Source organism: Filicampus tigris, chromosome 7 (assembly GCF_054856515.1).
Source record: "Filicampus tigris isolate MCC_2025a chromosome 7, RoL_Ftig_1.0, whole genome shotgun sequence".
Taxonomy (NCBI): Eukaryota; Metazoa; Chordata; class Actinopteri; order Syngnathiformes; family Syngnathidae; genus Filicampus; species Filicampus tigris.
Window position 1 is genome coordinate 13624918 of NC_141223.1, and position 14972 is coordinate 13639889.

Consider the following 14972-nt stretch of genomic DNA (forward strand, 5'->3'; position numbering starts at 1 on the left):
GAGTCATAATATTCTAAAATCTTATAAAAGGCTGTCAATGTGACTCAGCGCAGTTCATCATTGCAATTGCAAACGATCACGTTTTTATTTTAAATTTTGACTTTAAATAAAAAATTGACTTTGTCACATTTCATTACATTACATTGCATACATTTTTAATTAAATTATTTACACATTTTCATCAAATCTAATTATTTGTCATTTAAAAACAAATGTAAAATCTAAAAATTAATCCTACATATTTTTCTTGAAATTATTTTTTCCATTAACTTTTTATACCAAATTGAATTATTAAAATGTTTTAACTAAAATTAAGTAACACATTACATTTCATTATTTTTAATATAATTATCTTATTTAAGATGCTCATAAATATTTTACTTTTAAATGCACATTAAATTATTTTAAATTATAGTATTTAAAAATACCCATTAAATTAAATAACCTTAAATTAATGAATTTAAGGTTATTTAATTTAATGGGTATTTTTAATGGGATAGGCTCCAGCACGCCCGCGACCCTTGTGAGGATAAGCGGTATAGATAATGGATGGATGGATAATGAATGCTCCTCTTGCTTGCACAAAAGTGATGAAACAACAATATATTAAAATATGCCAGAATGTATATTTGTACATTCTGTCCTCAGTTGTGTCCTCATTTTTGCACTGTTTAACACAACAAATACCCCCCGCCCCCCCCCAAAAAAAATTATAATAAATATGCATCTTTTTCAGGCAGGAATGCAACCCATAAAAAAATCAAATAGGTTATATTAGGTCAAGGTATTTTCCCTGTTGAGCCCCCCTTGTTCTGAGCGTGTTTATTGACATTTCCAAGCGAGCCAAAGTGATGCTCCCGTCAGTCACTCACCAATCCTGAGGACCTGCTGCCAACTGAGCCAGAAGTCTGCTAGCAAGTAGAGCAGAGACAACAGCAGCCCTCTCCTCTTCGCCATGGTCCTCCCTGGGGGCTCCACTTGAGCATGGATATCACTTTTTCGCGTAAGTCATGCTGACACCTTTCCAGTCCTCGTATCCTTGACCGTCAGAATCAACTGGGCCCTGACCCGCATCGTCGTCTCACTCATTGTGAGGAGGCAGAAAGAAAAGAAATGATGGGGAGGGGGCTCCAAATTGTGCGTTAGAATCCTTCATGCAAGACACAGGTGTTGTTTTCCATGTTCACTATGTACATAGCACATTTTTTCCCGGCGCTCGCTTGAATTGAAGGGTGCAACTGAGGAGGAGGACCGCTGAGCTGCAAAGACTGTCAAGGCGGCATGGACAGGAAGTACCGTTTCCTCCTACCGATTTCAAAATAAAATCTACCCTGAGTAAATGCGCTAAAACCAGGGGTGTCAAACTCTTTTGTATTCAGAGGCCACATTCACCCCCAAATACATCTCAAGTGTGCTGTACCAGTATTTGTGACCTAATAATATATACTTTTTATCTTGTTGCAAATCTTGTTTGAAATCATATGAGCTATCTGAATTTTCTGAAAGGTACAATGTGTAGAATGTTTTGATTTTTCAATGATCATTCATTTTAATTTCATTTAAACAATATGCAAAAAAAAAAAAAAAGCTCTATTATATACAATTAATTAATTATTTTCATTTAATATTAGGTGAGGTAATCTCTAATTACGTTACATAGGGCGCACCTCCCCTACAGGAGGCTGCCATGTTTCACTGCTTCAGTGCTACGGACACTCGAAGGAGACAAACTTAGCAAATGTAGTTCCTAAGCATCATGACTACTGTATTTGTAACAAATGCAATGCACTTTCTTCATGACTTGAGGGAATACTACAAGTCGTTTGTGATGACATTTTGCTTGTAGCTGGTAGACTTGCGACGTGTGGTCTCTCGGAAGCACCGTAGTGCGTGTGCTTCAAAATGCACGCGCTTCCATCTTAGGTTGCTGCATTCTATTAGTTGACTACTGGATGGCACTGAATTATACAGTTTTTCCTTTTAACAATATTTCATGATGTGAACTGGAAATCATTTTATATGCATAAACATTTCCACATCCATCTCATCACACAATACACACTGAAGTGGATTTTTTTCAAATGGTTACAGTTGTCCCCCTGCCTTGTATGTGTACTTTAAATACATACATAATATGGCAGTGCATTAAAAAAAAAAAAAAAGGGTTTCACAAAACCCACTTCTATTCAAATGAAGCTGTTGACTGATATTTTGCAATATTCATTCTCTTAAATTATTTCTACAGGAGGATTTTTTTTTCCAAGGTGGCACAGCATTTTATATGAAGTGGGCATATTCGGCTCCTGAAACGTGCACCTTTGATCCTTCACAAGTGCATCAATATCACGCACTGTGTTAAATTCTGAGTAACAGTAACCAATTTCAGAATGTCATTTAAGTGGTCGTCCAAAGGACAAAATTAGCAACACCAGTTACTTTTATTGAAAAATTGCAGTTACGGGCTGAATTGTACCACCCAATGGGCTGGTTTTGACCCGTGATCCATACACGTGACACCCCTGCATTAAACAAAAAAAGAAAAGCAATGGGTGGGAAATATTTTTATGTATTCATATTTACGAAGCCTTTTTTTACTACATTTGAAAACATCAGTACTTTTTACTACTTATTTCGTCAAAACAGGCTTGTGACTTTTTTCCAACCTTTGCGGATGATGACACAATGTAAAAAAGATTTAAATAATGCATCTTGATTAATTTATGGATTTAGTGTTTGTGGATTTATAAGGTGGACAAAACAGGCAGAGCAACATTGCATAGCTGATTACAATTGTTTGCCATAGTCGACTACAAGTATAATATACAGCAAATGTGTTGTGTCTTGTACCATCTTAAAAACTGTCATCTTCTAAAGTTAAAAAAAAAAAAAGTCTAATCTGACAAAAAAGGGTAAAACAGATTTTTCTTCTTTTTCTTTTCTCAGATCATTCTTCTGTACTTTTTTTACTTTTATTTAAATACAGGCGTTGAATCGGTGCTTCTACTTATTAGTCTTCTTTGTGTGGTCGGTTGTTTTTTTTAGGGGGGGGGTGTTTTGTTTTGCTTTTTTACATTTTTATCTATATTTATTATTTAAGTACAGAGAGTGATTACTTTTGCCACCTATGAAGGAAATCACAATGTGTGATTACTCAACTTTTATCTAGTGAATATTTTCTGTCTGAAATTGAATATTCAGTATTAATCAGGTTTAGTCAAGTCATTGCAAATAAAGCAACAACAAAAAGAAAAGTTCTGCGATCGACCGACCACAGTTCAACACGTTTATTCTGAAATGCAGTGTTCCTCGTTTCCTGCTTGTTTTCTGCTACTTACTGCTAACTTGACGTAGCCGGCCGGGCAGAGCATTTCGCTCCCGTGCGGGCGCCCAATTGAGGACACGGGCGAGCTGGTTGATCCGCAAACATGGATACGTCGTGAAGATTAACTTCAAATCTGCCAGTGGTCGACCTCGACAACGTCTTTGCTTGGGTACACCGAGGAATGATGATTAAATCTTTGCCGCGCTGTCGCTGGGGGCGGGGTGGGGGGGTTTCGCAAATGTAATCTTGGCAACTGCTAGTTGCTGCCTTGAAGATTAAGCGAGTTTCTCAAACTGGGGTCCGCGATCTCTACCCCCCCCCCTAAACCCACTTTTCGGCCAATGAAAAGCTCTGATATGATTTTGACCCATCTCATTAATCTGAAATTCCATTTGTCTATCTCTCTCTCTCGCTGTCATTTCTCATGTACTCATAGGAGAGGCAAGGCGACAAAATATTTGCGGTTTTGAAGCACATCCCTGGGCGGCACGGTGGTCGACTGGTTAGCACGCCCGCCTCACAGTTCAGAGGTCGTGGGTTCGATCCCGGCCTCCCTGTGTGGAGTTTGCATGTTCTCCCCGTGCCTGCGTGGGTTTTCTCCGGGTACTCCGGTTTCCTCCCACATTCCAAAAACATGCATGGTAAGTTGATTGGACTCTCTAAATTGCCTCCAGGTGTGATTGTGTGTGCGGATGTTTGTCTCTGTCTGCCCTGCGATGGCAACCAATTCAGGGTGTCCCCTGCCTACTGCCCGAAGACAGCTGGGATAGGCTCCACCACGCCTCGCGACCCTTGTGAGGTTAAGCGGTATCGATAATGGATGGAAGCACATACCTCGGGTCCAAAGTTTCTAACGTGCAGGATAAATCTTTTGCAACATACTGACACCATGTCTCCGGCAGCAGACATATAGTATTTAATTTCCACCTGGCTCTTTTCTTGTGATGACGAGCACAATGTGAAAATGACTTTCATGTTTTTCCCCATAGAGCGACCATGCTTTGACCAAATTGTCAAACTGACAAGCCTGACTGCGCTTTTGTAAACTATCCTCTCTGTTTGCAGCGCTGTTGTTAGCGGAAGAAGTAGCCATCAACTAGCAACAAAGGATAAAACTTGAATTGAATGCAGATGAATTTGATTAAGTTGCTCAGAAAAGGTTTCCCCATTCTTGGATCCAAAAAGTTTGCGAACCCCTGATAAAACAATCTATAATGATCGATTTGACACTATGTCCCCAAAATGTTAGTTGTTTCGCTTAAAACAGTATGGTTTAGGAAAATATGTCATATGCCAACTGTCTCAAATGTTTATTTGTTTAAATAAATACTATGACGTATGCATTACATCTTAATGTAATTAGTGGCATCATGAAGTTCTAGTTTTTTATTTGTGTAATGCCTTGTACATAAACAACAAAAAAAGCTTCAAAACATGTTGTATTCTCCCCGACATTTACTTTATTAATCTTTTTTTTTTTTTTAATATTTACGTATTTTCTATATAAGTACATGTATGTATATATGTTGGATTTTATTAGTCTATTCAAGATATCAAAAACAGATTAGTTTTTATCAATGTATTTTCCATCCAATAACTTAATTTGTATCTATGAAATATTTATATGAGTTTTTTTTCTTTGTTTAGATTGCTGGAAGTCAGCATAGATGTAAATGGATAATTTGTTCAAGGTTGTAATTATTTGGCCAAAGCGGCTTCTAAAATGTTTGTTCAAATTGAAACTAAGCATACAATGTGTATATTTGTGTAACGGTGAGTGTCATCTGATGAAGTGAAAAGGAGAGAAACAGGATTGGCGACAATGAGTAGTCCAGTCCTGTTTCATTGTGATTTGGCGGCATCTATTGGTGAATAATAGCACTGCAGATGATACTCAACACAAGTTGCAAACATTTCAGTGGTTTTAATAGCTGATGTTATTTCAATTCTACAACCCCATCAATGCAAATAAAAATCATATAACTGTATGGATTTCTTTATTCCTTTTTTTTTTAAACCATTGTTGTCTCAAGTTTGAGCAACGTGGTCAGGTTGCAACCTAGGTTTCGTTCTGCTTTGTCATCAGAAAGCTGATGCCACACCAACTGGTTTGTCTTCACTAATAAGCAAATAATCAAGCAACAACATCGTAGACGGTTTGAAATGATACTTTATGATACACAAAAAAGCCAAAATGCAAAAAAAAATGTGAGTATTTAAACATATTCATCAAAACAACAGGATGACGTATGAGCAAAAAAACCGGGAAACCTTTGACTGTTCGAGCAAATCCTAGTTTGTCAGAACAACAAGCAGCTGACTTATTCATGTGGAATGCCCCTGACGTGATGCAATCTGATCAACAAACACACGAAAACACGCATGACAAGTCTCGCAAGGACTGAATTTCAGCAATAACATGTGTATTCCACCTTAGTTAAAACGGATTGTTGTTTTTTTTACATTTCACAAACAGTGATCTTATTTTTACACTTGTATGAATGTTAAAATGTTTTAGGTACACAAATTCATTCTGGCACTAGCACAAACATCACTACTATCACTCTGCAAACAACTTCCCATTGTCTTTCCCTTACATCTGTCAGTTTATCTTCCTAGGCAGAGTAGTTTTACTTTTATTTTTTTCTTACAGTTGCTACTCAAAGAATTGCTTGACTGTATTACATTTTTACGAGGACAGTTTACCCTATTTTATGCATAAATTGGTTGTATTTCTCAACAAAATGGCATCCTGCGTGCCACCATTTTGGGCTTCACTGTTTTTTCATCACTAAGTCATGCCATAAACAGCTATACAGTGAACGCCCATAAATTCACAATTTGGTATTGCCCTGTTCACAGATTTTTTTGGGGGGGGGCTCTCCTCCATTATTAACTAAAAAACTCACCTATTCGCTGTTATTGTGCTCAGGCCAAAGCTGTCTCCAATAAAAAATATTGCTTTGGCGCTACCTTATGGTGTCTATAGGCAAATACAAACCTTTTGAGGTCCGCGTCAGTTGCTGACGTTTTTTTCGCTGTTCGCATCAGGTTCCACTGTAATACAAAACTAAGAACAAAATTTACTAATGTGGAATAGGTATGAAACAGCAAGGCTTTGTTTCTACGTGAACTAGCTGCAAATTTAGCGTTTTGTTCAGATGTACATGCCTGGCCTGCTCTCGCTGTATGTTGATGCCGGTTCAATTCTGGATGATTTATATTGAATAAAAATGGGTGTTTGCGGCGTCGGGTGGAAGCTGGATTGATAGGACACGGTGGGGTTGTACGTGAGTGTGTACGGCGTGCTGTTTTGGCTCATGTATAAGGAGTTGACCGGCGTGTATATGCTCCCCGGCGGGTTTGAGTGCCTCAGAGACAAATGTTGGGCCGTGCTGCATTGATACAAGCGGGATGTGCTTTCAGTCGGGTTGAGGGGCACGGCGCCGCTTGCTATTATCTGAGGATTGATGAGATGCTGTCTGGCAGGGTCTTGCTGGAAGGGGTTGGATGTGAGGCTGGAATGACTCCGGACGGGCTGGTAGGCCATCAGAACGGGTTTTTTCAGTGCGGCGGGGTGGTAGACGTCCAATGACCTTTCGTCTGACATCCGCAGACCGCAGATGAACAACAAGCCGGAGCTAAAGAGAAAGGCGCCGGTTACCCAGCCGATGTAAAGCGCGTCTCCCAGCTCCCTCCTCTGGGCGTCGATCAGCAAAGGGTTGTAGAAGTCCCGGATGATGACGTGACCCGTCCACGACACGGGGATGAAGACACAGACGGAAGCCAGGAGCTGCATGCCGCCAGCGACCGACAAGATCGCGGCTTTGACTCTGTCGTTAGCGCGGAAGCAGGAAGTGCAGCGCATTCCCAACGTGGCCACCAAAAGCCCCAGTCCGGACAAGGCCAGGGAGCAGCACATGAGGCCCCTGGCGGCCTGGAGCTCAGCAGGCAAGAACAGGAGGGAGTCGTACACCTTACACTGCATCCTGATGTTGGCTTGTCTGTAGCAGTTCATCCACAAGCCCTCCCAGCGGGTTTCCATGACCACGATGTTCTCCCCGATGAACGCTGTCACCTTCCACATGGGCATCCCGGTGGTGGCGGCCGCTCCGATCAGCCCCACCAGGCCCACGCACACAGCGGCGATCTCGCAAATCCCTTTGACCATCGCGTCCACAGTCCGGCTGCGTTTGGATCCCAAACGAGGGACTAAACGCTCAAGGCCATCCCCCCCGGTGAAAGACAGCCTGTCGTGTGACGTTCCCGCGGCTCTACTGATGCGTTTGTGTACACTCGATGAAGCTTGTTGTGGGAAAACGGCTTCCCAGGCACCTGGTTGGCTCAGACAGATGGGGGCACGTCAGGATCACTGTTTGTTTTGGGTTTGCCATTCCTCTGGCTATATACTGGTATGTCTACCGCAGAAACCTCACTCTTTATGAACTATACCAGCTCCCCCCCAACCGCCAAATTGCACTGAGAGACTGACCAAACAAATTTCTCTATTGATCATCAGAGACTGAAAGAGGGTCAGATGCATTCGCCTGTGCCTCTGTGCACATCTAACCGCTTGTTTCAGCCACGTAGTTAACAACTAAGCCCCAAGCTAGCAATAATAAGTAAAAAACAAACAGCAAATAATAGTAAGAATATTTGACAATGAGGAAATAAGGCCTTCAAAATAACTAAAGAAGCCTTGACTAGCTTGCTTCCATTTCCAAGTTCCAACCTTAAAGTGGAAATCAACCCAAACAGATTATGTTTCCAGCAGGCCCACTAGTAGAAACACAGCATTCTGGTTAATATTGCGTTTGTGGAATATGAGTTAAGCAGCAAAATCCACCCATTTGCAGCTATCTCAGGGGGCGGCCATTTTGTCACTTCTGTCGACTGAAAACGACATCACAACCGCCCAGGGCTCAGGTAACGACCAATCACGGCTCAGCTTCAGAAGACAGGTCAGCTGTGATTGGCCGTTACCTGAGCCCTGGGCGGTTGTGATATCATTTATAATATTTATCAGAATGCTGTGTTTCAACTAGTGGGCTTGCTGGGAACATATTCGTGAACAAAATATGTTTGGGTTGATTTTCGCTTTAAGTCTTTGTGCACAGCCTCCATGGAACAAAAAGAGTTAGGGAACGCTGAACTGAACTATTCAAGACGATGAAAGACCTTGCAGTTCGCAAAGTAACTATCACACAGGCGTAATTTGGAGTGGACTTCCCCTGGGAAATGTTTACGGTCCACTAGTTTTCCATGACAGTTGAACTCTCATCTTGGATCAAGTCTTGCCAGAATATAAACAAAAATCAAAAAGTGTTCAGTGCGTTAAATAGGATCAGTAGAAAAAGGATGCATGAATTTGATATATTTTTATTTCACATTGACAACTAGTGATATTGGGACATAGGTTTTTAAAACTCTTTCACTACAGTTACACATTATAGATTTTAGATTGACCTGCACATGATTTAACAGTTTGCTGTTGGACTCAGTGACAATGCAAAACATTTGACCACCCGTATAGTCGACCTTTTGTATCTTCATTCAAAGCCACTTGCAAATTGCGGTCACATGACCCTGATTCTCTGGCTACTGGCGCTCTCTTGGCAAACACAAAAGTGTCCACACCTTAAACAAGCAGTCGTTCGCGTCACTACAACTTTAGTATAGGCCGCTGAAATGGTCAGACCTAGAAATTAACGTACAATATAATACTAGTTGGCTAACTAATATCTATTACATGCGCGTGGAAATCTTAACTTAACTGTAATCTTAACAAAAGGCAAAGCCTAATGCTGAGTTCCTAATAGTGAACACTTGGATACACCGACATGGTTTAATCGGCCCCATGGAAGACTTATAATGACTAATAATGCTCTATTTTCGTTGACGCTGTCATAAAGGTGTTAACTTAGCCCTTAACCGGGACAATTTGAGTCTGGATTTTATTAATGTGCCTCACTGTGAGCCCATGTATTTATTTATTTTAGATTACTGTACATGATACATGTACAGTATATAGTTTCACATTCAATTAAATGATAGAAGACGGGTAGAAAAAGGTCAAGAAAAAGCCTACAGTAAGTCTGTTGGGAGTACAATTTCTGAACATTCAAACACAGTGCACTATTAATTAGGTTAACAATATGTATAACTGCACTTCATCATCACGAGAGGGAGGTCTCGCATTTTCTTTAATTTGTTCTATTAGAGAGAGCAAATATTAGAAAGACTTTTCAGACACAGTCTTTGTTTTGCATGTCATTGGAATGTGTGCAGGTAGATGTTGTTTTTAGTGTATAGAAGCTATGCAAGGGTGTCAAACTCATTTTCCGTGGTGGCCATATTGAAGTCATGGTTTCCTGCGAGATGAATATTAATCTCCTCAGGAAATTCGTATGTGTAAACAATTGCCCCTGCATTTGATCGTTCTTGCTTTTGCCAGCAACAACTTTAATTTAAAATCAGAAATCATAAAAAATAGTGTCAAGCAAATATTTCAGCATGCAAGTATTGTCCAGTTTATGTTGTTAGTAAGGGATTTGGTGAATACAAATGCTGACTAAAACTGACTAAAGCGAAGTTCGGTATACGCATTCTCAGCCCAAGTGAAAAGAACAAAGCCATTTAACAACAATCATGAAGTAGACAAACTGTGTTTGCCTTAGCGGGCCACATAAAATGACATGGCTGGCATCATAGGGCCCCTGAACTTGGAGTTTGACACCCGTATACAAACATTTAAAATTGGAACACTCTTCTATTTAAAAAAGTGTACATAAGATAATCTACTCACTGAAATGTATTTGTTTTTTCCTTTACATGAAATATACGCCAAGTTTGTCTCGGCCATTGCTTCAGTCAGTGTTCAGAGATATGCCACCCCGCTGCGTGCGGACGGGTACCTGGACGGGCGCCTAGACTGGTAGCTGTAGTTGGTGGAGGGGTGTCTGGACAGGACGGGCTGGGCCTGGGCCTGGGGGAGCAGCACCAGTTGCTGAGGCTGCAGAGGCTGGATGGGCTGCGGAGGGTACGCCACGTAGTCCGAGTTCCTGGAGTAGACGTACCTCCTCGTGTCTTTGCCTTCCGACTGCACGTTGCAGCAGGTGAACACGCACCCTCCGGCGAATAGAAAGGCGCTGGCCACCCAGCCGATGTAGAGGGCCTCACCCAGCTCCCTCCGCTGGGCGTCGATCAGCAAGGGGTTGTAGAAGTCCCGGATGATGACGTGACCCGTCCACGACACGGGGATCAGGACGCAGATGCACGCCATGAGGATCATGGCCCCGGCGATGATGAGCACCAGTCGCTTGGCTCGGTCGTTGTTGCGGATACACGACGTGCACTGCAGCCCCACCAGGCTCATGAGAAGACCCAGGCCGGCCAGGGCCAGAGAGCAGCACATGAGACCCCGAGCGGCCTGGAGGTCCGGGGGCAAGGCCAGCAGGGAGTCGTACACCTTACACTGCATCCTGATGTCGGCCTGCTTGAAGCAGTTCATCCACAGGCCTTCGTAGCGGGTCTCGAACACGATGATATTCTCGCCGATGAAGGCCGTGACTCGCCACATGGGCATGCCGGTGCTGGCCGCCACCCCGATCAGCCCGATGAGCGTCAGAATAAGACCCAGCATCTCCAGAGCCGAGTTGGCCATCTCGTCCCGCTCGCCACACAGCTGCGGCAGCGACTGCGCTAGGAAGGAGTCGAGTCCCGCTGGGGACGGAGCCGCATCCCGGTGGAGAGGGAGGAGTTCACCTGCTCTGTGTACAGGACACCAAGGCGGGAGGGAGGGGTGGCAAATTGAGACCGGTTGCTAGGAGACAGTCTCCCCTTAGGCCAATTCTGTCTTTGTGCAGCGAACAGGAGCCGTTGTAAGCTTCCACCTTGTTTGCTCAAGGGTCTCAGTTTACATCCTTACACCTGGTTTGACGAGAAAGTCTATTTCAGAAAGGTGTTCATTTACTAGGCAGCATCCGTGGGCAGTGGTGAACACGTCCGCTTCACAGTCACTTATAGGTTCCAATCCGCTTAGGCTCATGTGGAATTTTCAACAACAAAAAGACGTATGTCGACTTAACGCAAGACCCTCAATTGTCCATCGTTGCCATGGTGAGTGCGAATGGTGGCTTGTCCATATGTGCCAGTCCAGGGTGTACTCACACCTCCCATCCAAAGTCACCTATGATCACAATGAAGTTAAGAAAATGAACTAAAATTTCGTTGTATAGGCATGGAGAAGTCTTTTACTGAACTCCATTTGGGCAGCATGTTGACTAGTGGTAATTAGATCCGCCTCAAAGTCGAGTGGTTCTAGCTTCAAATCTTCGGCTTTCACTTACATTCAAAAACTGAGCATTGTAGGTTCATTGAAGAAACAACATCTTCCATAGTTGTAAATGTCGGCGTGAATGCTTGTCTGTCGATGTGAACTGCAATTGGCTGGCAATCAGTGCAGGGTGTACCAAACCTCTCACCCAACGTAAGCAGGGAAACTCTCCGACTCGCCCATGACCCTTATGAGCCCATGAAAATGGTTGGCTGAACTCATTGAGAAGTGCTTCACCTCACTGTGTTACATGGAGTTAGCTACTTATGGAAAATGCTAGACAAACGATGCCATCGCTGAACAAATATCGGGCAGCATTGTGGAATAGCGGTTTGCACATCCGACAGCCGAAAGTTCCTCGGGTCAAATGTCCAGTGTCCTCCCACATCGCCAAACGATGCTTGTTAGCTTCATTGAAAACTTGAAATTGACCACAGGCGCCGATTTGAGTGTGAACGCTTGTTGATCCGAACGTGCCCTGCTCTTGACTGAACTGTCTCACATCCGTGTTTCATGGAGTCAACATCTTCAGAAAAAGCATGAGAAATATTGCCTTCATTTCTGACTGATAGTTGTATTGTTTGAAGTTAGTCAATGTGGGTCACAGTGTTGTGTAAGCATCATAGAGGGCTCTGATGTGGACCTGTTGCCCTAGACCTTCCTAATTGATAGAATTCTTGGTTTTACAACCAAGAATGAACCTTGGAAGTGTGAATAAAGCGTCTATAGTTTTGTCCTTTTACCTCAACTAGTACGGCCATCTTGGAACAGATATGACTCAGAGTCAGTAGCATTCTAGCTAAGATACTGCATGTGTCACCTCTTGGTGGTTGTGCTCGATTTAATTTCATTTTGTGAGGTTCTTGACACAGGGCTTGCACTTTCTGTTTTTTCTGTTTGTGCTCTAGTGAAATGTCAAATGGGAAAATGTCTCATTTTTATCGAAGCTCAGACATCCTGTGTGTGTTTTGTCTGGTGGGAGGACCTGTGACAATGTTCTGGTTTGACCAGTTGAGCTGCATAGTTGATGACAACAAAAGAGATAACAACACATTTGTTCACCGCTGAGTCAAACACGATCCCGGAAAGACAAAATCAACAGAGGCCCTTTTTTCTGTCTCCATTTATTGAGCACCACAGTGGGCTCTTGAAATAAAAAAATCAACTATGTACAGTTCATAAAGCCTCAACATTGGGGGGGAAAAAGAAATCATCTTGGAGGTAATGCATTTTCTCTGAAAAAAGGCATCGTGCATAATTTTTTTCAAAGAACATTTCAACAGAGCCTGTGAAGACAAATCTACAATCTGTACAGCATATAGTTCAAAGGTATTGGCATCGTGGTGTGCAAAGACATATTGGTGCTCAATTGAACACATTATTAAATCAAGCAGTTTCACACAAAATCACAAAATCTGGAATACTTTTTTCTTCGGCCTTACCCAGGTCAGTTTAGAAATAAATGCCACTTATTTTGGCAAGCAAAAGCAAAATAATCTCTGTCTTTGTGCAGTTTTCTTCTGTAGTCAGCCTACGGGACTGGTGTGTAGGCTACAGACCCAGGCGGAGGTGCAGAGTAGGCCGGCTGGTAGGTGTACGCAGGCTGGTAGTCGGTCGGCGGCCGGTACACGGATCCGGGCTGGTAGGCGTACGAGGCGGGATTGTATATGACCCTCTGCTCGGGCTCCTGGGTGCGCGGGGCGTGGCGACACAGCAGGATCACCCCGGCGGCGAACAGCAAGGCCGAAGTCACCCAGCCGATGTAGAGCGCCTCGCCCAGCTCGCGCCGTTGGGCGTCGATCAGCAACGGGTTGTAGAATTCCTGGATGATCCTGTGACCCGTCCAGGACACGGGGATCAGCGTGGTGACGCAGGCCAGCAGGAAGAGCGCGCCGCCGGCCACCAGGACGATGTGCTTGGTGCGAGCGCGGTGGTCCACCACCTTGGTGCACTTCATGCCCACGGCCGAGACGATGAGGGCGAAGCAGGTGACGGCCACCGAGGCGCACATGAGGCCGCGGGCCGCCTGCAGGTCGGGCGGCAGGAAGAGCAGCGAGTCGTACACCTTGCACTGCATCCTGATGTTGGCTTGCCTGTAGCAGTTCATCCACAAGCCCTCCCATCGCGTCTCCATCACGATGATGTTCTCCTCGATGAAAGCCGTCACCCTCCACATGGGCAGGCCCGTCACCGCCGCGACGCCGATGAGTCCGATGAAGCCGATGACCAGGGCCACCACCTCGCAGCAAATGGCGTACTTGCGCTTTCTCTTCTCGATTTTCTTCTTCTCCTCGTAAACGGAGTCCTTGTAGTCCGTGTAGTCCGAGTAGGGTGCCGTGTAAGGTGCCGTGTAAGGTGCCGTGTAAGGCGCCGTGTAGGGCGCCGTGTAGGGCCGCTTCTCGTCGTAGTACGAGGCGGCGTAAGACAGCGGCGGCTTGGAGTAACCGCTGTAGGCGGTGTAGGAGGCCATCGTTGAGCACACTGGCAGCGCTCTCACGACTGCGGGGATGAGTCTGAGGAGCAGAACAAGGCGAGGAGGTTATACACCCACAAAAATGCTAACGACGCCACACAGTTGTCGAGCTGGTTGAGCCGCCCCAACAGTCGTCAGTTAGCCCAGTGCTTTCATTGCTTATCCAAAAGACCAATCAAAACCAGCAGAACATAAACACGAAACTTCATTGGTGATCAGACTTCCTTTGCAACGTGCGCCTTTTTAATAAACCTAGACCGGCACCTGCTTCATGGAAAGCTAAACGATCAATAGACCAAATCAGAACCTTCAATGATGCGCTGAACAAACTAGGTTTTCAAAAGCAATTCCAAAAGGAATCCATTGAGGACTATGTTAATTCATTTAAATGATTGTTTTTGTCGATTAGTCTTCCTTAAACAAGTAGCTATCTAAAAAAAAAAAACATTGGTGTCTTAAAACTAGTGTACCTACGCCTGCAAACATGATGGTTTATCTGATTAATAATTCTTAAGAAATTCTTTTAGCTCATAAACATTTTTCAGGAATGACGCGCTTGAAGCATGTGAAATGCTCGTAGACCAAATTAGTCTGATCAGAAAAAATGCCTTTGCAGACAAAGAACAAGATTTTAGTTTTTGCAATGTACTGTACTCACCTCCCATACGTAGTTTACATTAAACATTTGATTCACTTGAGAAATGAATGAAAATACAAAATATTCTCTTCACTCGGGCACTTTTGATTGGATCCTCACCAGAACGTAATGGCATGTCACCGGGTTTCACTGAAACTGTTGACATGTTTTTAGTTATCCCTTTAATTGACAAACATTTAAAAAA

The 14972-nt window shown here is 43.5% G+C and overlaps 4 protein-coding genes and 1 long non-coding RNA gene across 7 annotated transcripts in view; 1 reads left to right on the plus strand and 4 right to left on the minus strand.

Annotated features, from left to right (window-relative positions):
• LOC147144839 (glutamate receptor ionotropic, kainate 1) overlaps positions 1-1262 on the minus strand; it is a 35521-nt gene extending 34259 nt beyond the window's left edge. For both annotated transcript variants that reach the window (XM_086036259.1, XM_086036258.1), the window contains exon 1: positions 873-1262. In XM_086036259.1, the coding sequence (XP_085892385.1) occupies positions 873-957 (85 nt within the window). In that variant the 5' untranslated portion in view covers positions 958-1262. The remainder of the gene's footprint in view (positions 1-872) is intronic.
• LOC147144840 (uncharacterized) lies at positions 882-5310 on the plus strand. Of its 2 annotated transcripts, none has more exons than XR_015087525.1 (2): positions 882-1003; positions 3759-5310. It is a non-coding gene; the product is annotated as an uncharacterized LOC147144840 (long non-coding RNA). The 2 variants fall into 2 exon arrangements; XR_015087524.1 differs by lacking the exon at positions 882-1003 and adding an exon at positions 3351-3491.
• Positions 5311-5474: 164 nt separating this feature from the next.
• On the minus strand, positions 5475-7591 carry LOC147144841 (claudin-8-like). Its single transcript, XM_086036268.1, has one exon. The coding sequence runs from the start codon at positions 7491-7493 to the stop codon at positions 6480-6482; it is 1014 nt and encodes a 337-aa protein (XP_085892394.1). The 5' UTR covers positions 7494-7591; the 3' UTR covers positions 5475-6479.
• Positions 7592-8685: 1094 nt separating this feature from the next.
• cldn8.1 (claudin 8.1) lies at positions 8686-11006 on the minus strand. Its single transcript, XM_086036392.1, has one exon. It carries the CDS (start codon positions 10983-10985, stop codon positions 10200-10202), a length of 786 nt encoding a protein of 261 aa, XP_085892518.1. The 5' UTR covers positions 10986-11006; the 3' UTR covers positions 8686-10199.
• Positions 11007-12763: 1757 nt separating this feature from the next.
• cldn8.2 (claudin 8.2) lies at positions 12764-14222 on the minus strand. Its single transcript, XM_086036283.1, has one exon. The coding sequence runs from the start codon at positions 14125-14127 to the stop codon at positions 13189-13191; it is 939 nt and encodes a 312-aa protein (XP_085892409.1). The 5' UTR covers positions 14128-14222; the 3' UTR covers positions 12764-13188.
• Positions 14223-14972: the final 750 nt, after the last annotated feature.

Coding starts and splice junctions, on each gene's coding strand:
- LOC147144841 (XM_086036268.1), bottom strand. CDS start 7,493: ATGGTCAAAGGGATTTGCGAGATCGCCGCTGTGTGCGTGGGCCTGGTG.
- cldn8.1 (XM_086036392.1), bottom strand. CDS start 10,985: ATGGCCAACTCGGCTCTGGAGATGCTGGGTCTTATTCTGACGCTCATC.
- cldn8.2 (XM_086036283.1), bottom strand. CDS start 14,127: ATGGCCTCCTACACCGCCTACAGCGGTTACTCCAAGCCGCCGCTGTCT.